Below are 23,506 nucleotides of genomic sequence, written 5' to 3' on the forward strand. Positions count from 1 at the left end.
TAAGCAGAAACAGCACAATATCAATTGAATTAAAACAAACAAAAACATACTGGCAAAATTTGTCGAATTTGTTTCTGTCTCTATTTTTAGTCAATTTTGTAAATCCTCTATGTTTTTATGAAATTTAACATGAGAGTAGCACTGAAAACTAAAGAAAAAATGTTAAACTTTATGTTTGGACTTCAAACATAAAGTCGACTGGTCCTCTAGTTGGAAGAAGTCATAAAAAAGTGGTGTTTCCCTCTCATTCATGTCGTCCTTTTGCTTCCCCTTCGCTGATCCCGCTGCTCGCCTGCTTTCAAACCAAAACATCCCCCTGTGCCGTGAATTCACACAGCCGTTAAGTCAGCTGACGTTCCTGGAGGGAGCCCAGAGGTAATTCTAGCCAAGGATCCAACCCTGGGCCTCCAAACGCTGGGGTTCCCCTCTGTTGAACTCCTCCCCAAATCTTTCAACTACAGCTGAAGTAAGCGGGCGTTTCACGCTGAACCCCAGACGGAACTACTTAAGGAAGTGTTTTGAAGGACATTCCATCTTGTTTCGCCAGTGCTGTCTCATTTCTTCTTCCGCTCATCAGGCTGATATTGGGAAGAAAAGTGTAGAAATCCCAACCTTGGGTGTCAGGAGCGTATCGGCCACATTAGAGCTCACCAGGACCCAACCAATTTCTTCTGCTCTTTTGCAAAATCATACTCTTTGCCCTATTTGCCCCAGACGTTGTACTTAAAATATAACCTTCTCCAAGTATTCAGCTATGAATGCTTTAATTTATGCAAAGGAGGTTAAAAGACATTCCTGTATTAAAGCCCCAAGCCGTTTATCATCCATGTGAAACTGGCAGCTTCGAGCCTTAAAATTCAAACCTGGCATGAACATGGAGTTGAAATTAAAAGATGAATTCCCTTGCAGTTGTGTCAACTCCTGCCTTCCATATTGGGGCTGACAGTAGATCAAGCTGACCCAGTGGGTGTCAGTTTGATTACTAGTCTGATTCTTACAAGAAAATTCCAAAATGTTCCTTATATGATGATTGGGCCCTCCACTGCTTTTCATGAATAGTTCAGAGTCGGGTCAACTTTGTGCTGCAATGGACAAAGTTCATTTGGTTGTTGTCTCCTCTCTACATTGCAAAGTACAAGCCAACAAATACGTCTGTGTAAGCTCTCAGTCGTACAGGAGTGGTCCATCGATGAGAAGGTTTCTTCAGCCGTCATCTGTACAAATGTGAAGGTTTCGGACGTTTCGCCTCCTATCCAAGAGGCTTCGTCAGCGAACTAAAGTCTGACTGGTCGTATCGGCCCCATTTATATATCCCTAATGTCCAGACATGGTGGCGCCGGACACAGCTATGATAGGTCCCTACTCTCAGGTTGGGGGGGCAGAGGACCCCTCCCTGTGGCCCCACTGATTGTTCCTACATTCCTGACTAACGACTGGCCTATTACCCCCACTCCCACCGGTATCACCTCATCAGCATAACGACCCTCATCAGCATTACGAAAGTTGCCTAACCTGTTTTGCCTAAGCAGGCTATTGTATGAACGATCCAAATTGAACCTCACCCCACCAGACCGGTTTAATGAAGGATTTTGTTGTTTTATAAGAATCGCTTCTTTTACCCCCCTTTCAAACCATCTATGTTCCTTCGCTAAGATTTTAACCTCATTGTCGTCAAATGAGTGGTTGCTAGCTTTTAGGTGCAGATGTACTGCCGATTGAGGTCCACTTGTATTATCCCTGCGATGTTGATAAAGTCTTTTTTTGAGAATTTGTTGAGTCTCCCCAATATACTGCTCTTTACAATTTTCATTCTTACAATGTATGGAATAAACTACATTACTTTGTTTTACATTTGGTAGCCTATCTTTTGGATGCACTAATTTTTGCCTTAACGTGTTTATCGGTTTGAAATAAGTAGGAATTTTATGTTGCCAAAGGACTCTTTGTAATTTTTCAGAAACTCCTGCAATGTACGGTACTGCTACTCCTCTCCTTTTTGTATCTTGAGAATTATTGGTTTCATTCCCTATTCTTTCTTTCTGACATTTGTTGAATGTCTGGACATTAGGGATATATAAAAGGGATATATAAATGGGGCCGATACGACCAGTCAGACTTTAGTTCGCTGACGAAGCCTCTTGGATAGGAGGCGAAACGTCCGAAACCTTCACATTTGTACAGATGACGGCTGAAGAAACCTTCTCATCGAAAAAGCCAACAAATGTATTTTTTTCCCTGACTATCAGTCAAAATAGACTTTTCCAAACTATTTACCGATTGTAGTGTGTTATTACCCTTTGATTATATATTTTGGTAAAATCTTTTCCCAGGGTGGCCCAGTGGTCGACTGGTTAGCACAGTGCACAGGTTGCAGGGTTCCTCCAACATTCCAAAAACATGCATGGCAGGCTGATTGAATATTTTCAATTGTCCTAAGGTATGAATGTGAGCACAGATGGTTGTTCGTCTCTGTGTGACCTGAGATTCGCTGGTAACCCGTTCAGGGTGTCCCCCATCTCCCGGTTGAAGATGGCTTGGATAGACTCCAGCACCCTTTGTGAAGATAAGAGTTGGGTCTTTTCCCAGACATGGGGAAAACCAAAATATAAAAAATGTGGTACGGCTAAAATATCATGCCTTGCACACTTCTGACAACAAGGACACAATGGCCATTTCGTGCATCAAGTGTTTGCATATTTGTGTGCACTTCAGGCTGAAACCCCTTGAGGGAATTGCTGTCAGGGTTGCACCCATCAAAGGCACAAAAGCATTTCTCATCTTTGATGGCCACTTGAGTAAGTTGAGTAACACAGGTTCAATTTTCTTGGTTCCGATTAGCTTTTCTTCCACATACACACACAAATATAGCACTTAGTGCGAAGGTCATTGTCCTACTCCCATTCTGTTGGTTGACAGAATCAGCAGTAATTAAACTCATTAACTCTGACCTGCTCTCTAATCCTTTCTAATGCCCGAGTCCTGTGGGCGTGTGCCTGTCCGTGCACGTGCGTGTGCGCATGCTGGTCACTTTTGTCACATTGTCTCCTGAAACACATGGCAGCATAAGCAAAGTGCAACAACTGGAATGCTGACAGGGAAATTCATTTCTCAGTTTAGCGAATACTCAAAGGCTGCATTTTTAATTGTCCTGTGATTTACTGGATGCGTTTAACAATACAACCCGTCTGAGAATGTGGAATAGCGGAACAAATTAAAAACCATTTTAATGCGTGATATTCTTTAGGGGTGGGCGGTGGGCGCTTTGTACACATGAGTGCCCCACACAGCCAGTCAGTAATGTGGCATCCTTTAATAGTAGTTTATTTGCGATCCATGTTGATGTTTCCTTCGCATGTACGGTACGAAGAGAGCAATGGATGGTTTGGGAGCAGTTTAATTGATTCAAATCATGTAAAGTTCTGATGATAACCATACATAGCCGGTCCTGACCCAGTATGTCAAAAGTTTGAAGTTTTCAAGACATTATTTGGATGTGCTAGGCCTACAGGGTAGGTTTTTTGCTGCCCTATATGGAGCTGTGTTGATGGATAACATGCTTGTATTGGAAGCAAAAACCGCCTATATGGTGTCTGTGAACTCAGCGAACAATCCTTAAAGAAAGAAAAAATCTTTCAAAGTGTTTATTCTTACTCATGATTCAAGATAACTATCAACCTAAACATTAAACCAAGAGAATGATACATTTGGTGAAGGCATGCACGCCACAAGGATCAGCACAATGTCCATTGAATTAACATGGAAAATGTGACAACTTTTCAAATCTTTACATTCTACTTAATTATGTCATGATTGTTTGTGCTGCTGTGAAATGTAAATTTCTCCACTGTGAGACTAATAAAGGCATATCCAATCCAATCCAATCCAAAGCACAATTTAACTGTGCACTAGTTTTTTCCAAGAATTCTGGAAGCTGTATTCTTACCAAATTGAAAATCTTTACTAATTGTGCCACATTTTGTTCCAAATATGATTGGAAAAAAAGCCTGTCAGGGTTGTGTGTTACGCCCATACACAAGGACAGTACTACACAGATTAGTGTGTCTGTTTCCTGGCAATATTTGCTGAGGTGGTCCAAGATCTCATGTTGTTCCATCTGTGCACCCCGTCTGAATATACTCACTCTCTTGGCAAAACAGGTAAACGGCAACACTGTATGTTTGTCTGTGATAAATGATTTTCTGTCATTACAATAAACAGTGCCTGGATTATAGAGCAGCATCTTCCCTGGAAATTGAATGACTTCGGCAGCTGCCCTTTGCGTCTCAGTCGTTTGGTCGGTGCCAAACTGGCGGTACCCTTTTTCCATTTGATTGAAAAGGCATCAGTGGCAACCAGGAAACCTTGTGACTTAGCCATTTTGGGTTCGGCCACGTGACACTGTGGATTTCCTCATGAGTGGAACTTTCCTGCCCAATGTCGACATGCCCACGAGTCTTTCCATGCATTTGCACATTCAGCCAGTTTGAAGTGGGGATGGGTTTAGCTGTATGTAGGCACACAAATTTTTTGAAGATTAGCGGGATGTGCACGCGACATCTCAATTTGTCATTTTACACTATTGGTGCTCTGTGAGTGATGCAAGTGTTTTTATTGCAAGGTTACTGATAGGACTATTTTAAACTTTGATCCAACAGTTACTTTCTTTTTTGCGGGGTGCTGGGGAGTCTGCTCATTTCTATTCACACGGAATGGTGGTTTTTTTGTTATTAACATAGCAGCTCTAACAAAAGGAAGAGACGACTTTTCTAATGTATTCATTCATTTAGTTGCTTATCAACTGCAAACAGGCGCATGATGAGTACAAACGGGGAAAGACTAACTTACAGCAAGAACGTATGCCGACTGCAGTCCCAGCTGTTTGACTCACTGCACTGCACTTCATTTCAAGATATGAAATTCCGGAGCGATGAGGGAAAACATTGCGGACTGCTCTCACAATCAACTGAAAAAAAATGTCCATGCACACTGCGATAAGCAATTAGCTTGACGTCTCTTATTGTGGAAGAATCAAGAGGCTTGTCAATGAAAGACTATTTAGTTTAACACATACTCAAGCAAAGAATATGGTGAGTCTCTTTGTCCTGTGTGCAGACAGGAACAACTGTTGGCCATCCTTCTGCAAAATTGGAAACATAGCAAAACTATTTCAAACAATTCTCAATGGTAACTTTTGCCAATGTGGCTGAAATCCAATCAAGCGTCCGTGGGAAACCAGATGGCAAATATATGTCAAAGATTTCAATTGAAAAGTCGTGCTGCCTTCATTATTTAGCATCTTTTCATCAGCCAACAGCAACTGTCATGATGCTAATAAAACGTAAGTCAAATTTGGTCTGAGACAGGGTGTCTATTTTTTTTATTTCCAGCCTGGACAGCTCCAGTTTGAATCGCTGTTCACGACAACATTTCTCCACAGCCGTGGCTCCCCTAACATCATTCCACATGCACACTTAAGGTTAATTTGCAGTAAATGTTATTTTAACGATTCCAATCCAACAGAACAAGCTAATGTTGTTGCCACCTTGAGACACAAGTGTGAACCCTTTGACAGCATAATACCATTTGGGATTAATTAGCATCCTTGTTAATGGCTTGGGTTGACACGTTAATGTTCTTGTTAAATGGTTTCATGCATGCAGTGTTGTTAATCCCATGTTTGCAGAGCATGGCGAAGGGATTTTCCTTGAAGTATGTGGCCCCTTGACATTCGAGTGACCCGGTTTATTTGCTTTTTGAGAAACGAACCGTTGTTCACAAATACTGGTTGTGAACAATTCATCAAAAAGAGCCTTCAAGCTATTTAATGCCACTCCCAATTGAGGTTGGCTGTCAAAGTACGTTTAAAACAAACATAGTTTCACCTTGTGTATTTAAAACAGCGAAACTGTCTAAAGAAAGGCTCTTCTATCTAAATGCTAACGCTAATGTGCATCGAAAATTTGCAGTGCTTTGAGCTTTCATTAGCGGATAGACCTCAAATAGTCCACAAATATGTCGGCAGACAATACACTATAACAGTTCACTTTAGTGGAAGCATCCGGAGAAAATGAGAAAGTTCCCCATGTGTCATCAAGATCACCATCTATCACACCTTTTTTATTTTTATGCTTTCCTGTTAAAACTTTTGCACTCAGACATCATTTTTGTCTTATTATTTTTTGAACATGCCCGTATTTTCGATGTGTTTTTGTCACGTCTTGCAACAGTGATCTTTGTTGGTAGAACTGGCTGTTGCTTGTTGGCAGTTATGGGTTGATATCAGCTCTTGGCAGCGAAATGAAATTCCTTTACAGCATGTCACAAGAAGTCCAGTGATAGGAAGCATGAGATGTTTATCGTGCAAGGATTTTGTTGAGTTTCCCGTTTTAGACTCACTGGGTGAAGATGAGTGTTGTTTGGAAGATGTATTCGACTTGTTTTGTGCAGATCAACGCTGAAGGCACCCCTTTTCCTCAGGTCTGTGCAACTCCTGATACTTTGTGCACGCCGCTGCACTTATATCAACGATGAAATTCTGGCGGAGTCTCCGGTAGAGCACACTGCATTAGTATCATCATAAAAAAGACATGACACATAAGTATGGAGGGCACAATAAATGCGACTCTAATATAATTTTATCTAATCTATCCTAATCTAATCGAATTTCTTAATGTAAATGGTACCCCTCAGGAACAATTTTGAGACAACGTGCAATGTATTAAGCAGAGCAAAAGTGATCAGTGAATGAAATATGATAACAGTTGTACAGTTAGTGAAGGAAATCACTCATGTCAAATTACTATAATCATTTAAAAAATACATTTTTATTGTGATTTTATAGTGAAACGTAGAGTACATATTTGTGCGCAAAAACAAGGTAAATGTGTACAGCACAGTAAACACATAACACAGTAGTAACAAGTGCCCCACTTGCTCCATTTTCCATTTACTTCAGTCACGTTTTTGATAAATTTCGCATTGAACTTCATTCTGCTTTAAAAAACATTTATTGCTTGTGTGCGCTACTTATTTTAGTTTGCCAATGAGAACCTGTCAGTCTCACTTGAGTCTGTTCCACCAACTATACAGAGCCATTAGTGACATTTGAATTTATTTCACCATTCAAATCAGGCAGTCATGTTGTCGCATATTTGGCTCCTATATTACCCCCTTTGACTAACAGTAAAGCAAGGGGGATTCATCAATTATAACGCACATTGTTATTTGCGTCAGTGGTTATTTGCTCATCCATATGATCCCGGTGATGCCTGCGTTGTTTGACTTTTGTCTCTGAGTTCTGTTGAGTGGCACAACCCAGCTCAGTCAGTGTTTGTCTGTTTGCTGTGAATAAACATGTATTGCTTCATACATCTGGTGCTGGTGTCAGAGTGTTGATGAACCACAGCTGCACATCCCTCCTGGAGGTTTATTCTCCAGCAGCGAGGGTGTCCAATGAGGAAAGAATGACATGTACATTTCTTGGGAAAGACTGAGAGTCGTTCGACACTAATGCTGTATCATGCAGTGGGGACTTTGGCACAAAGAGCACAACATGAAGAGAAGCGACTTTACTTCCTTGCTCAAGAAGTCTGGCGCAACCTAAACTGGAAACAGACGCCATATATCAACAAGCAAATATAACAATCCAAAATCAATCCCATACTACTTGAAATTTGGAAAGAGCAATTCCTTCCAAAATGGTGTGTACATTAATGCTACTGCGCAATGTTGGCAAAAATAGGCAACGTAAGAACTCTTTCAGATTAGAAATCCTGTCTCTTCTTTTTATGTCACAGAGATTCACGGGCCAGACAGGACATGATTTGCCCTTTTTTCTCCCAATGTTTGTCATCAAGTACCCCCAGGCTATGGGGTGACCCATACAATCACCCAACCGGAAGGCATTCTACTCCCCACATCTCCCCTGTATTATAGATGTATATACATGACCTTATTAGGCCACCCCCACTCCTTACTATAAGAGTGGCCTAACCGAATGGCACAAATGAGGGCACATCCTCTGAAATGCGACCCATTTTATGTAGTCAGACACTTCTCCACATACAGTATACCATGCCACACTTTATTTTTGTCTTTTTTTCTCTTCATCTTTGCAATCACCATTAAGAAGTATGTGAAAGATTTTTTTTGAGTGGGCTTTTTTTAATTCAGTCACTCAATCTGCTCATGTCAAGATTGTGACAACAGTTGATTTGAAGAGGAAGGAAACAATTGTGGATGCACCAGTGAGCATGTTCAGCACTCATAGATTTTTTTTAATGCACGTAGTTTGAAATTATTAATTTTTGGCCAGGTCTGCATTGCAAGCAGGGTGAAAGTTGAATGCTGTTTGTCTGCAGAACAGTGCACCCCAATGTGTATTAATTTTTCATCAAAGACCAATTGGAGGACATAGCGTCAAGTGAGTTTCCGGTGTAGCTGAGGTTGTGCAGCTTTGCAACAAGGTTATTTGGCACAACAAAGCTAGCAAATTGATCCGAAACAATTTGCTGAGTTTTTTTTTTTTTTTAACTTGGGGGACGATACAAGGCACCACTGCTTTTGTAGACACTTATTGAAATGATCAAAATGCGGGAAAGCAAATTTTCAGATGAGCAAAGTTTTAAACAATTTGTTAATAGTACTGCTGCCTATATATTTAGTATTTAATTTGATCAGTGTCTGAAACTCATGACAAAACGTTACCGGACTCCAGGGCAGACAACTCTGAAAAGTTGCCTGCCCCGCCATAAAGTTGCCTAGCCCATTTTTCACAACTTGAAACACAATAATACGACTAATCACAAAAAAAAACATTGTTGCAAAGTAATAAGGATTTTATTATTAAGAATGTACCTACCACAAATGCTCCCTTGCTTAATTTATCGTAAATATCCCTTGCTGATGTTTTTGCTCCAATTGGTCGTTTGTCCATACACTCTTCGTAATTTTCCAGAATGCAATGTTTGCGTTGCGTCAAACTCTTCTTTCCACGATGCTTCTAATGTACGTTCAATGTCTAAGCGCCCTTCAAAACTCTCAAGGACACTTTACAGTCATGGGATAATGTACGTTTACGTTTTGTAGCATCATTAATTTTGTTAGCTTCTTTTGAATCTTCTGAGGCTGAGGTTTTGTGCGTCTACTTTGGAAAATGATATGCAAATGAACAACCTTATAACGCCCGAGAAAGTCCGAAGCACAAAGCAGGCTTCTGATTTGCTCCCGTGCCGAGTATGCAAATTTCCAAATGTGCATACTCGGCAAATTTCCAAATCTCCGTTCAAACGTTAGCTTTATTAAATAAAGGTAACATTTGATTTGAAAAAAATTCGTTTGTTTGTTTGTTTGTTTTTTTTTTCTTGAAAAAGTTGTCGGCTGAGACATTTTGTAAGTTGTACGCCCGACGGAAAAGTTGGACGCCCCGGGCGTCCGGGCAGACGCTATTTCAAACACGTATTTGATTTAGTATTATATTTATTTATTTATTACATTTTTATTATGTTGAATGATACATTTAGTATTTATTCTATATTTTAGTATCTAGGTTTTTTTTTACTTATTTTTGTTTTATGTATATGGCATATTGGGTTTATGGCTGGGCCTCAAGTTTGAAATAAAGCAATTTATGCGTTTAAAAGTAAAAAAGTAATAGCTAAATTGAGCTTCATCAAAGCACACCTGGTCAGCTGATGATAGAGCACCAATGTATACAAATTGCTGAGATTCAGTAAAAAGTTCAGATTTGCCAATGGTCGAGTCAGTGCGGCTGAACTAGACAGTGATGGTAAAGGTTGTTCAATGATGTACCCAAGATTGGAGATGTCTGCCAAATATAACAGGAACATATTTTTAAGAATGAGAAAGCTACACGTAAATATCGACATCCCTTGACCAGTCTTTTCTTTTTTCCAGCTGGGATGAGAGCAGCTCCATCAGCAGCGGCCTGAGCGACGGCTCCGACAATCTGAGTTCTGAGGAGTTCATCACAAGCCCCACACTTAACTCACTTCCTAGCACCCCAATTGGCTCCCGCAGAAACTCGGCCATTGTGGTACGTGCCACATCCTCACGCTCAAATACATGCGCATGCATTCAAACAGTCAATTTCTTTGTTTGTATTGCTGATGGTGTTAATCCGCCGAAGTGTTGATTAATGTTTGATCTACTTGGCATATGTACTGTACTTGCTGGACACGCCCGTCTTCGTAGAAGCAGCAGCGGGTAGCAGAGCTCAGACACAAAGCCTCATTAAAGATTCTGCACACACGCGCACACACACATACACACGCACACACACACACGCACACGCACACACACACACACACGCACACACACACACACGCACACACACACACACACACACACACACACACACACACACACACACACACACACACACACACACACACACACACACACACACACACACACACACACTCTCTCTCTCTCTCTCTCATCTGTAGTGAATGATGTGTTACACACCAGTTTTGTGTGGGATTGGACTGTCACTTAGATCATTGGACATTAGCACGGAATGACATTTGCACCTCTGACACAAATATAACTGAATTCAGATTTAATACATTGCAGTGTGCTGGAAGGTAATGTGGTTATGCTCCGGTTAGATTTGGCACAGTCAACATGCATCAGTGTATGTATCAATTGATATAATATTAATATTTTCAAGACTTGATTTGCAATTGATTAGAAAGTCTATTCAGTGTGATGTTCAGAACCGTCAGTAGGGATGTGGCTGGACTTAATCCTTCTCCCACTGTACACTAATACTGCAATTGTGTGATGTAGGTTACACCTCCACAGCGTGGAGATCTATAGTGGGAGGGAGCTAGAATGAAGCATAGAGAACAAGAATTGGCGTAACCATGGTAACTGTGCTGCAGGGATGCTGTGAGTGCGGCTCTTTGTCTTGCGTTGTACGTGAAGGACGGGTCTCGGACTCACACACAAACACGGGGCCATCTGCGGTCCAGCATCCCGGGCCAATGAGCCAGAAGAACCGATGGGGCATCTCCCTCCATCCCTCATTGCCAGAGTCATGGAAACCATTGCCCCCTATGGTATCTGTACCATGGCAACCGAGCATCACATCATCATGTGCCCCATATTATTTGAGAGAAGCACAACTGCCTGTATTCTAAGATGCTACGTTTCTTTAACTATCATATTATGTTGAAAAAAAATCACATTGATTATGTTGTGGGTCATTTTTACACGTACGTAATCATCCACACAAGACAGTCAAGTCTTTCATCACTTTGCTGCTGTGAAATGTAAATTTCTCCACTGCGAGACTAATAAAGGAAGATCCAAATCCAATCCAAATAATAGGTGACATCAGCAACAACTGTTTCTGATATGTTACAAACATACTTGAAAAGAGAGACAACATATTTCCTATCCCATTGGGATAATTTATAACTGTTTTGAAGAAAGGAGAAGGATATCCAGTGCTTTAGTCAAAACAAAAATGGAAACGGGTTAAATTGATCCCTTAACATAATATGAGGGTTAATGATCCTCATTTTATTTGTCTGTAAGATGTTTTTTGAATCTCGAATTGAACTTTGCCATTCCACACACCCAAAGGGATAATCGGAAAGAAATCAAATCTGAATAGAATAGAATAGAATATCTTCTTCTTCTTTTCCTTTCGGCTTTTCCCTTCAGGGGTCGCCACAGCGAATCAATGTCCTCCATCTAACCCGGTTTTGTGCATCCTCTTCTCTCACACCAGCTACCTTCATGTCCTCTTTGACAACATCCATCAGAATCAGAATTAGAATCAGAATACCTTTATTCGTCCCACAATGGGGAAATTTGCAGTCCACAGCAGCAATTGAAAAAGGGATGGGGTAGGGGTGGGGGTGAAAGTATAGAAAACAAGATATTCTAAGCATAACAAAATAAAGTGTCAACTGTATACTGTGCAAATGTAAATGTGCAAAACCGTTCCATAAGAAAAACTGTACATAGTGCAGAATCAAGAAATGCATTTGATATATTGCAACAACCCATATTTACAAGTGTCCAGTTTCTTTTTCTTTTTTTTTTTCACATGTGATCATTGAGAATTGTGAAGCCTGACAGCAGTCGGTAGGAACGAGCGGCGGTACCTCTCCTTCTTGCAGCGCGGGTGTAATAGTCTCTGGCTAAAGGAGCTACCCAGTGCTGTCAGGGTGGGCAGGAGGTGGTGGGAGGGGCTGTCCATCATAGCTCTTAGTTTAGCTAGCGTCCGTCTGTTGCCCACCTCCTCCAAAGAGTCCAGCGAGCAGCCCACGACAGAACTGGCCCGCTTGACAAGGCGCTCCAGTCTTTTTCTGTCCCGGGTGGTGATGCTGCCTGACCAGCAGACAATGCCATCGTGGATGGATGATGCCACCACAGAGTCATAGAAAGTCTTTAGGAGTGACCCCTGAACTCCAAAAGACCTCAGTTTCCTGAGTAGGAAGAGGCGACTCTGTCCCTTTTTGATTAGGGAATCCGTGTTTGTTGTCCAGTCCAGTTTATTGTTGAGAGTAACACCCAGGTACTTGTAGGAGGTCACCCTCTCAATGGCCGAACCCTGGATGTTCAATGGTGCAGGTGAGGATTGTTTCCTGCAGAAGTCCACCACCAGCTCCTTGGTTTTTCCGGTGTTGATCTGGAGGTGATCCATAAACCTCCTCCTCGGTCTTCCTCTTGGTCTCCTGCCTGGCAGTTCAAGGCTCAGCATCCTTCTCCCGATATAGTCACTCTCTCTCCTCTGGACATGTCCATCTCAGTCTGGCCTCTCTGACTTTCTCTCCAAAGCCTCTAACACTAGTTGTCCCTCTAATGTACTCATTCCCGATCCTATCCAACTTGGTCACTCCCAAAGAAAACCTCAACATCTTCAGCTCTGCTACCTCCAACTCTGCTTCCTGTGTTTTCTTCATCGGCATTGTCTCCAGTCCAAACATCATGGCGGGTCTCACCACTGTTTTATACAATTTTCCTTTCATCCTCGCTGAAACCCTTCTATCACACATCACACCTGACACTTTTCTCCAGCCGTTCCTGCCTGCCTGGACAGGCTTCTTCACCTGTTTTCCACACTCTCCATTGCTTTGGACAGTTGACCCCAAGTACTTAAAATCCTCCACCTTCTTTATCTCTTCTCCCAGTAGAATCACTCTTGCACTTGGATCTTCATTCCTCTCCTTTCCAGGGCATAGCTCCACATCTCTAGTTTCTCCGCCACCTGTTCCCCGTTCTCGCTACAGATCACAATGTCATCTGCAAACATCATGGTCCAAGGAGATTCTTGTCTAACATCGTCTGTCAGCCTGTCCATCACCAGAGCAAATAAGAAGGGGCTCGGAGCTGAACCCTGGTGGAGTCCCACCTCCACCTTGAATTCTTCCGTCACACCGACAGCACACCTCACAACTGTCTTACAGTCATGATACATGTCTTGCCCCACTTTGACATACTTTTTTGTCACTCCAGACTTCCTCATGCAATACCACAGCTCTTCTCTGGGCAACCTGTCATACACATTCTCTAGATCTACAAAGACACAATGCAATTCCTCCTGACCTTCTCTGTACTTCTCTATCAGCATTCTTAAAGCAAACACTGCATCTGTCGTAGTCTTTTTTTTTGGCATGAAGCCATACTGCTGCTCCCAAAAGTTCACTTCTGCCCTTAGTCTAGCTTCAACTACTCTTTCCCATAGTTTCATTGTATGGCTCATCAACTTTATTCCTCTGTAGTTAGTACAACTCTGCACATCTCCCTTGTTCTTAAAAATGGGCACGAGTACACTTCGTCTCCATTCTTCAGGCATGTGTTCACCATCTAAGATCTTGTTGAATGACCCAGTCAGGAACACCACCGCCACCTCTCCAAGACACTTCCATACCTCGATTGGTAAATCCTCAGGCCCGAGTGCCTTTCCCCCGTATGTTTGCTACGTCTTGGCCCACAACAGTCACGTCTTCTACTCTTGGTTCCTTCTCATTTTCCTCATTCATCAATTCTTCAAAGTACTCTTTCCATCTTGCCATCACACTGCTGGCACCTGTTAATACATTGCCATCTCTATCCTTAATCATCCTAACCTGCTGCAAGTCCTTGTCTTTCTGCCTCGCCAGCCTGTAAAGATCAGTCTCACCTTCCTTTCTGTCCAGCCTAGCATACAAGTCATCATGAGCCTCTTGTTTGCCCTTTGCCACCTTTACTTTAACCGTGCGCTGCATCTCCTTGTGCTGCTGTCTACTCTTGTCCGTCCTCCCAGTGTCCCACTTCTTCTTTGCTAACCTTTCTCTGTATACAGTCCTGCACCTCCCCATTCTACCACCAAGTCTCTTTATCTACCTTTCTTCCACTCGATACACCAAGTACTTTCCGACCTGTGTCTCTGATTATGTTCGCTGTAGTTTGCCAGTCATCTGGAAGGACCTCTTGCCCACCCAGTGCTTGTCTTACCTCCTTCCTAAATGTCATGCAACACTCTTCCTTTTTCAACTTCCATCATTTTGTTCTCACTTCAGACTTAGGTTTCTTCGCCTTCTTCAATGCCAACGTCAACCTACCACCAACCTATGCTGTCTTGATACACTCTCACCAACCACTACTTTTCACCTGATCTCCTGGACACCCAGTATGTCTACCTTCCTTCTCTGCATAATGTCAACCAGCTCTCTTCCTTTACCTGTCATTGTTCCTACATTCAAAGTTCCTACTCTTAGTTCTTTACTCTTGGCATTCCATTTCTCTCTTTTCCTCTGGGCACACCTCCTTCCTCTCCTTCTTTGACCAACAGTATATAATAATAATAATAATAATAATAATAATAATAATAATAATAATAATAATAATAATAATAATAATAATAATAATAATAATAACGATACTATATTTTATTATGTTATTATGTTATTAGTTTATTAGTTTATTATTTTGTTTCATTGTCTTGTTTTATTGTCTTATTATCTTACTATCTTACTATCGTACTATTGTACTATGGTACTATTTTTATTATTTTCTTTTTTTATTATTTTATTATTTTATTATTTTATTTAAAGAAAAATAGCTATGTTGACAGAAAAGGGCGGATTTGCGGATCACTACGTTACGTTTGTGTGAGTGTATGTGCGCGGCTGTGCGAGTGTGTGTGTATGTGTGAGTTCATTCTGTCTTCCCGTGGGGTCTCGTACTTTTAATAAAAACTAGATTCCTGGATGAGTCCGTGTGAGAGCAGCGAGTTGAAACTATTTGAATTGTCACAGACACTCACGCACACAGGCAAACAACACCTACAGCACTTTGTCAGATGCAGATTGTGTGAATGTGAGCACTCGTTGGAAACCACAAGTATCCATCCTTGGGTGACCTCTCTTAACATGAACTGTCATGGTGAGGAGGCAATCCTTTTCCTCACGATTCTTATCGTTGTAAGGATGATTCCCACCCAACTTGTTAAACCAGAAGTACGACCACGCATCCATTGTAAATGACACCTGCTGCCCGGGGAGCTTTCTGCTGCCAAAGGTTGTTTTTCAGATGCTCGGAGCACATTTGTGACTTTGGAAAATGCCTTTTTTTGCTTCTGTGTCTTTTTTGAATGTTTTTTCAATGTTTTTCTAAACATGCAGCGGATGTGAAAAGTCAGCACACCCTTGTTTGAACACCAGATGGTTGTGATTAAGGTTTTTTTCATAAGATTTTGCTTGAGAGATTTTACTCTACTCAAAAGAAAGTAAGATAGACTGTGGTGCCATTGCCATTTTCTCATAACTAAAAATCTTTCAATTCTCCTCTGTTAGTGTTTTCTGTTTTTCTCAAGTTGCCGTGACTCCCTTGAATCTGTGAAAGCAGATGAGCGCGACCAAAATATCATTCATGTTAACCATGACCACTAAAGCTGTGTTTCTGTCTTAAAGTAATAAAATGTGCTACAATATTGCTTTCCCAACATCACTGGAAATCATTTTACAGAAGAAAAATTGCATATTACACCACGAAACAAAAATACTTAAATAACATAGATCTTACAAATTGACTTTGTCATTGTGACATCTGGGCTTGTTCAATCAAACACAATATGGACATTACAGCTGTATGGATGACAACATATGGTTATATGAAGGCTTATTGTGCCATCTAAGTAACTTAATGTTCTGTCTGTCCCAATATGGTAGTGGCATCATTACATTAAAACAGATATGGTTGGAATTAGTCAATATTTGTTGTAAATTAATTGTTGTAAATTACGACAACTATCTCACAGCACTGACTATCTCACAGCACCTTTGTTGAGTCACTTTTTTAGCAATGTAGATTATAAAAAAAGATGTTTTGAATTTATTCAGCTTTATTTCTTCAATTGGTTGCGAAAAATGAAACCATTCTGAATCCAGATCCATTTTTGAAGTACGTATTACCGACTTCAAGAATATTTCTAAATCGAGATGATTTTGCTTTGTGGACCCAAATTTGACAAAAACAATTTCAGTGTAGCCACTTAAAATGTCTCACTTTTGATGTAAATATGTGTTAATTCAATCTATGTCTTTCTAGATGCGCACAGATGCAGAGAAAAGGTCTCTGGTGGAGAGTGGACTTTCGTGGGACAGTGACAATTCCAAACCCAGCCTGAAGAGTCTGGGCAGCAGCACCTACGATACAGGAAGCCTCAAGTCCGATCCAGACAATAAATGGAAAAAATCCAGGCCACTGGTGGACAGTCATGAAAGAGGAAAGGGTGAACTTAAGAAACCTCAGACGCTGGGTCATGGCTCACATGCCTTGAAGAAGGGAAGAAACCCACCGGTGGGAGTCACGTCGCCCATCACGCATGCACCACAGAGTGGGCTAAAAGTAGCAGGTGAGGCTATAGTTGCACTCCTTGAAGTGCTCCGCTTTGCATGCTTTTTCGTTCAGGTAATAAATAAGCAGCACACTCACACATGGTTCTGGCTTAGTATTCTCTGTCTCACTCTTGGACTTGTGTGACACACACTTGCTGTCTTTGTGCGCACACATTCACCCACAGCTGCAGCCCGCCCTCTGGGCCTTTAGTGAGTGGTGCTGTGTATCAAACGCCCATTGCCACCCACTCCCTTCCTGCCAACCAGCTAACCACACACACACACACACACGAACGCACTAAAAAAACAGTTTTTTTTTTTAAATTCCTCCCATTTCCTTTCCTTTCATTTGCGAGTTTGCTATTGAACTGTTCCAAAATAAATGCACGGAACATTTGAAATATTGCCAAGTGTAAAAAGTGTCACCCAACATGCTACTGTAAAGATGAACACACCCACTTGCATAAAAATCAAACAATGGTGGGGATTGTGCAGCTCTTTCGCAAGCAATTCATCCTTGTGTCATTTGTTACGTTAGGGCACGCGCGTGCACACTCTATACACATATTGGACATGATGGTGTATGCCAGTCTTCATCAGTAAAGGCTATATAAATAGTTGTTTCTCTCTCCTTTGATTGAATAACCATGAACTGAGCTGACCATCTGCAAAGATTTGTACCAGCTTATAATGTGCGGTGTGTGGCTGGCACTGTCATGATCATTATAAATAATTCAGATATATTTCAGATTTTAAACAGGCTTAAATGCCTTTGTCATTTTTTTCCAGAATAAGATGCTGGGAAAAAAAGGAAAAATGTATTGAGATTCTGGACGATTTGGTGGAATTGATTGGGCGCTATTAGGCTGCCAGCACTTGATGATTTAATCACAGTCATTATTTTCCCTGTAGCTATTATCTCCCCCGACCACGATCAGGAACACCTAAATGCCCAACCTGGTACACTGAGTATTTCAGGGTGGATTTTGCAATGTTTGAAGAGGGAATATTCCCCAAAAAAGCAATACCGTCTTCATTAGTCACGCTGTCTTATGGTTCAATTAGTTCATTTTTGTAAAACTTAGCCAATAAACTTACAGGCATGTGGAAATGAACGAAAATAACCAAGTCCAACATGAACAACCTTCATAGGTATTTAGTGTGTGGGACAAAATGTCACTGTCACTTTGGAGTGATTTCTGCTTGCTCAGCAGATTAATGTATAACACCAGGTACATGGAAAGACTGCTGCAAGTAATAAAGTAATAATCTCTTCTTATTAAGTATGTGGACTGTGCTCACTGCTGGTGCCAATAAACCCGGCTCGGTGCATCTCAAAATGTATCTGTATTCCTTAATTCTGTACGTAAAATTTACTCTTACTCATTTGTGGCAGCACAAAAAGCCTATTTTTACATTGATAAAATAATTGTAAAAACATGATGAGCCATATTGCTCGGAGTGTCAATAACTGTGTGTGCGCATGTATGACTGTGTGTGTGTGTTTTGTGGGTTTGAAAATACCATTAAGTGTCTCCAGATGGCCCACGGCTACGTGCCGGTGGGTCTCATTCAACAGCGGTTCTTTGAGTGTGTTAATGTCTTGTATATAAACCTCTATAACAACTCCCATTGCACGCAAAATTAAAAGCACGAGTATTGTGAGCATTCATCGGGGTAGCCAATGCTCGCAAGTGTGTAGTTCTCTGACTGACTAAACATATTTTCCCCGTCATCGCTTTTTACGGTAGACGCACTAATTTGCGAATAGGGACACATGTGGGGCTGAATCGTGTGGAGAGTAACTCACATCCAGCTTTCGTGTCAAAAACAAAGTGGTTTAGTTTCACAGCGTTCCATCGACTTTAGCGGCCGCAGACACGCTTAGCTAATGTGAACAGCAGTTTTCCACATCCAGATCACCGCAGCTGTGACACACACACAGACACACATTCACATGACAGGAAAGCAAGCGAAAACATCTTTTTTTCATCAGTTGATCAGAATGGAAAAGAAGAGTAAGTGTATGATAGGCAAAGCTGAAGCTGGCTGTGAGTCAAGGCCTAAGCGCTTTCTGTCTACTCAGGCAACCTTTGGTTTCATCAGTAGACAGACTTGTAGGCGTTCAGATAAAACATCTTAATATGATTTTCTTTGGCTTATTTGACAAAAAAAGTCATTTTACAGGCATCTGTCTTTCTTGTTTTCCCCGCTCTAGGTACAGTGAAGACTGATGGAAAACCAGCAGATAAATCTCGATTAGCCGTGAAAAACTCCAGTCTTCAGCGCTCTTCTTCTGATGCCGGGAAAGACCAGCGCAATGGGACTGGTACTTGCGAGCAACGTAAACCTCCATCAGGTCTTGCCAGACCCTCCACCGGAGGGAACTTTGGTTTCAAAAAGCCCACCCAAAACAATAGCAGTTCACCTGCTGTGAGTGCAGGTGGCAACATGACCAAGACATCTAGTATTCCGGTCAAACCAGCAGCAGGTAGACGTAAGACAAGTCTAGATGTCTCCAACAATGACCCAAGTGGATTTTTGTCTCCAAATGCAAGGACGTCCCTTCAGTACCGCTCTTTGCCCCGGCCAGCCAAGACAAGTACTTTGACTCTAACACGACCGAGCTCCGCACGTCCGGTCAGCAGCACTGTGGACGTTGGCTCTGGGATGACCAAATTCTCTGGTGCGGCTCTCCCGGGCCCGAGGCTCAAAGAGCAGTCCGGACTCACTTCTGGGACAATCGGACTCAGTAAAACGGGCAGTCGAGGGATCCCGAGTCCTGTCAACCAAACAGACAGAGAGAAAGAGAAGGAGCGAGCCAAAGCTAAAGCTGTCGGGTCAGACTCAGAGTGTGGAGGTGGCTCTCTGAAGGGGTGTCGAGTACAGACTGCTGCAGAGAACGGAGGGAGGCTGCAGGGGCTCAGAACTCCAAATGGCAAGAGCACAGATCTCCCATCATCGAACACACATCGGTGCGTGAGGTGCTTCTTATTCTCTACCAATGATTTGCAACCACTCTTCTACGACAGGTGTTTGTGAAATGGTCCAATGTCATTTCTGTGGCAAAAGTGACACTGGCCACCAGCAACTTTTAGACCTTTCAGGGACAGTAGTGACTACAGATGACAGTTTATCGTGTTATCGCAGGGGTCGGGAACCTATGGCTCGCGAGCCATATATGGCTCTTTTGATGATTGCATATGGCTCGCCGATAAAACTAAATAAATATTCTCGCTTTTTTGCCGTTCATTTCCCGTTGGGGCTGCAGTTGGCGAAAAGCGCAATTTTGATTGGATGACACTGACGTAGTTTGGCAGAATGCGCAGGTTTGATTGGATGATACTGGCCGTCAGTTGAAACAGGTAAACGCCCCTATAAATCAGCCCGACAGTAAAAAAAAAAAAAAAAAAAAAGACGAGTACGCTCCAGCTTGAATGCATCCGAGGATTCGCGATTCTAATTTGCAATGAAACAATACCATCGATGAAACAGTTGAATGTCAGTGATATTTTAACAACCCCCATGTTAACGTTAGCATTGACATACTTCTGCGAGAAGTGGATTGCAGATAGCAAGTGCGGAAGCTTATGAGCCGTGTGCAGGCTAGCTAGAAGTAACTTCGCCTCTGGACCGGCAAATTGAATTTCATTCCGATCGTTTTCCTGGATTTTTACCAAACACGAGGAACGGAAAACCATCCATGTTAACGGCGAGTACTATCACAAAGTTATTTTAAATAATACATTTTGTTGAAAAGTGGCCACGCGTGCGCGCGTTTGCGTGCGCGCGGGTGTGTGCGTGTGCGTGTGTGTGTGTGTGTGTGTGTGTGTGTGTGTGTGTGTGTGTGTGTGTGTGTGTGTGTGTGTGTGTGTGTGTGTGTGTGTGTGTGTGCGCGCTCGCTCGCGTGTGTGTGGCTCTCACTGAAAAACATTTCTAAATATTTTACTTTTATGGCTCTCTTAGTCAAAAATGTTCCCGACCCCTGTGTTATCAGGATACATGGTTCATGAGAGGGCTAATCTGTCTCCAAATGTATTTTCCTTTTGTTTTTAGAGCAAATCGTTTTTTTTACTATTGGCAAAAACTGATAAGCTATACAAAACATAAGCATCTGATTTCAACATTTGATCAAGATTTGTTGACCGCTTTTATTTATTTATTACCTATCATGTGTATTATGTCTTGTACCTATGCCAGCAATCTGTAGAGAGAGATAAGATAATAATTTGGCAGAATAATATGGCAGAAAGTACAATGATCCCGTCCACCTGTTTTGAAAAGCCTTCTAGTCCACTCAACTGTGCCTATTATTTCCACTAAATAAGTACACTAAATGTGTGAGCAAATTGGGATTCAGTTGTCTGAAAATATGATATGATTTTTTGTTCTCTATACCTAGGCTGTCTGGCTCACGCAGCCTGACAAAACCTCCATCAGTTTCCTATCTCGACAAGATGAACTCCAGCAACCTGGACATCATTGGAGCTCAGGACTCCCTGCCTCCAAAGATTCCTCCTTACTCAAAGCTTCATGAACTCGCCACCTCTGCAAGCCCCTGCCTTACCCCCAGCCCTGCCCCTCTGCTCAACGTCAACTCTTCAGCCTGCTTCTCGAGCTCAGGAATCGGCCTAGGGCCTCGGCAAGTGACTTCTCTCGGGGTCGAGACGAGCACCAGGAGCACCTCTCCCTTGCTCTACCCTCGCATGTCTGGTCTGCATCGCAGCATGGAGTCCCTGCCTCTCCAGGTGAGCGTAGCGTCAGATCTGCAGCACAGGGGCCGAGAAAAGTCGCTGAGGAGCTACAACCCAAATGGGTCCCGAGACAACGTTCCACATGAAGGCAGAGGACCTATTGCCTGCTGGAGTTCTGGGAGTAAAGTTCTGACTGAGACAGAAAGGTGAGACTAAACTGTAACTAAATGAAGGCACTGTGCATGTCTGTTTATTCAGAACCGTAATGTGTTCAAAAGACCTTTGGAACTGGCCGTGGAACTCCCCTAATATAAACAAGGAATATTAAATCGACATGTGCAGGTTTGTCATCAAAGGTGATTAATGACTACCTCAAAAGTGTCATGTCAATTCACCCCCCCCCCCCCAAAAAAAAAGATATATTTTAACCAAGCAGATTTTAATTGTTTCGCCCTACAGTCAGTGTTTGTGAATTTGATAGATGCACTACGCCTCTGTGGGTGTTTCTTTTTCAGCCACCCCCATCCCCAGCGCATCTACAAATTCACTGTACACTCAATTCTCAACTTATGAAAATCAGGTCTATTTTTTACAGCTCTGTTGTCTACCGTGTAGTTTATCAAGGTACAGGAAGGCAGATTTGGCGCTCTGCAGCAGTGTTGTAGACATAACCGGATTTCATTGTGTCATATGACACCACGGTGGGACATTCCCATTGAATCATGGTAGAAATGTGTGTGTTACGGGGACCATTCACATGAGTGATTTGACAAGGAATGAATTCAAATTGTCATTCAATAGTAACGCAGTCGCTAATTAAACGGAGATACCAAGTCAACTTCCCAATGAAAACCTGCTCAGCCACAGACTGCAAGACTCTTCCATTCACTCGTGGCCTGGTTTCATTGTTGTCCCTTTCCCGGTGTAGTCATAGTTACCGGTTAAATTCATCTTGACAGTATCTTCCACATTGCTCGCCTGCTGAAATAATGTCATTGTTTGATCCCAACAGTTCTCAGAGAAACAGAAACACTCTGCCAAAGAAAGGTGTAAGGTAAGCAAATACATATGCATATGTGATGTTTGCAAAATAAAACCACCAAGGACGCTTTAAAATGTATTTCACAACATACTTAAAAAATAAGTAGCGCTTCCTTTGTTTTATCCATGTAGTTTCAGCAGTGCCTCCCAGGTTGAGTTTGATGGAAAGGACAAAGGAGAGAGGCGACACTCTCATACTATTCTGAGCATGACTGACTCACTCACTCTCCCAATGGTGTCGTCGTCGCCCACATCCTTGCCACGCTCCTCCATTAGCAATCCAGGTGTGTCAAGTCACTTTGATTTATTTATACTCAGCAAACACCTGCACAGTCCAGATCAACTTTAGAAGCTCCACGAAATATTCTGCCTTTGTAACAATGCCCGGTTTTGATCGAAATGATCAGGAATCTAATAAAAAAGCATTTTTTCAGAATTAAAATATGTAATTTCATTGTAATTAATTTAGCTACCTTATTTACTTGCATAACAGACCTCAATATAATCCCATCCAGTTGTACTCCAGAGTCAACGATGAAACCACAGTATCAAGTTACTCCATTAATATCTCTCAACATAAAAAGTCACTGAAAGTGCATTCTGTAAAACATTGCCATTGTTGCATTTGGAAGTGACCATCCCCCTAATTGCAACATTCCAGCGCCAAGCTCGTCGTTTGGTGGACCTCCAAGGATGACTCGATCCAACAGCATCCCCACACAAGACACTTCCACTGAGCTGTATGGAGCGTCTCCACTTGGAAGCACATTATCGTTGGCTGAACGCCCCCGCAGTTTAGGAATGGTTCACTCCGGATCCTTCAGGGACAAGGATCTAAATGATGAAGGTATGACAACAGAATGATGTTTTTGTGGATAACACTATAAAAAAATATAAATTCATTTTGGAGGAGGA

General features: G+C 42.1%; 1 protein-coding gene across 6 annotated transcripts in view; it reads left to right on the top strand.

The window, feature by feature from the left end:
• nav1a (neuron navigator 1a) overlaps positions 1 to 23,506 on the top strand; it is a 96,420-nt gene that overhangs the window by 57,579 nt on the left and 15,335 nt on the right. For all 6 annotated transcript variants that reach the window (XM_088996813.1, XM_088996837.1, XM_088996827.1 and 3 more), the window contains 7 exons: positions 9,916 to 10,054; positions 16,567 to 16,873; positions 19,075 to 19,831; positions 21,259 to 21,756; positions 22,563 to 22,604; positions 22,724 to 22,875; positions 23,253 to 23,438. In XM_088996813.1, coding sequence (XP_088852939.1) covers positions 9,916 to 10,054; positions 16,567 to 16,873; positions 19,075 to 19,831; positions 21,259 to 21,756; positions 22,563 to 22,604; positions 22,724 to 22,875; positions 23,253 to 23,438 — 2,081 coding nt within the window. The remainder of the gene's footprint in view (positions 1 to 9,915; positions 10,055 to 16,566; positions 16,874 to 19,074; positions 19,832 to 21,258; positions 21,757 to 22,562; positions 22,605 to 22,723; positions 22,876 to 23,252; positions 23,439 to 23,506) is intronic.

This window comes from Hippocampus bargibanti, linkage group LG01 (assembly GCF_051943395.1).
Source record: "Hippocampus bargibanti isolate YZ-2025 linkage group LG01, ASM5194339v1, whole genome shotgun sequence".
Classification (NCBI taxonomy): domain Eukaryota; kingdom Metazoa; phylum Chordata; class Actinopteri; order Syngnathiformes; family Syngnathidae; genus Hippocampus; species Hippocampus bargibanti.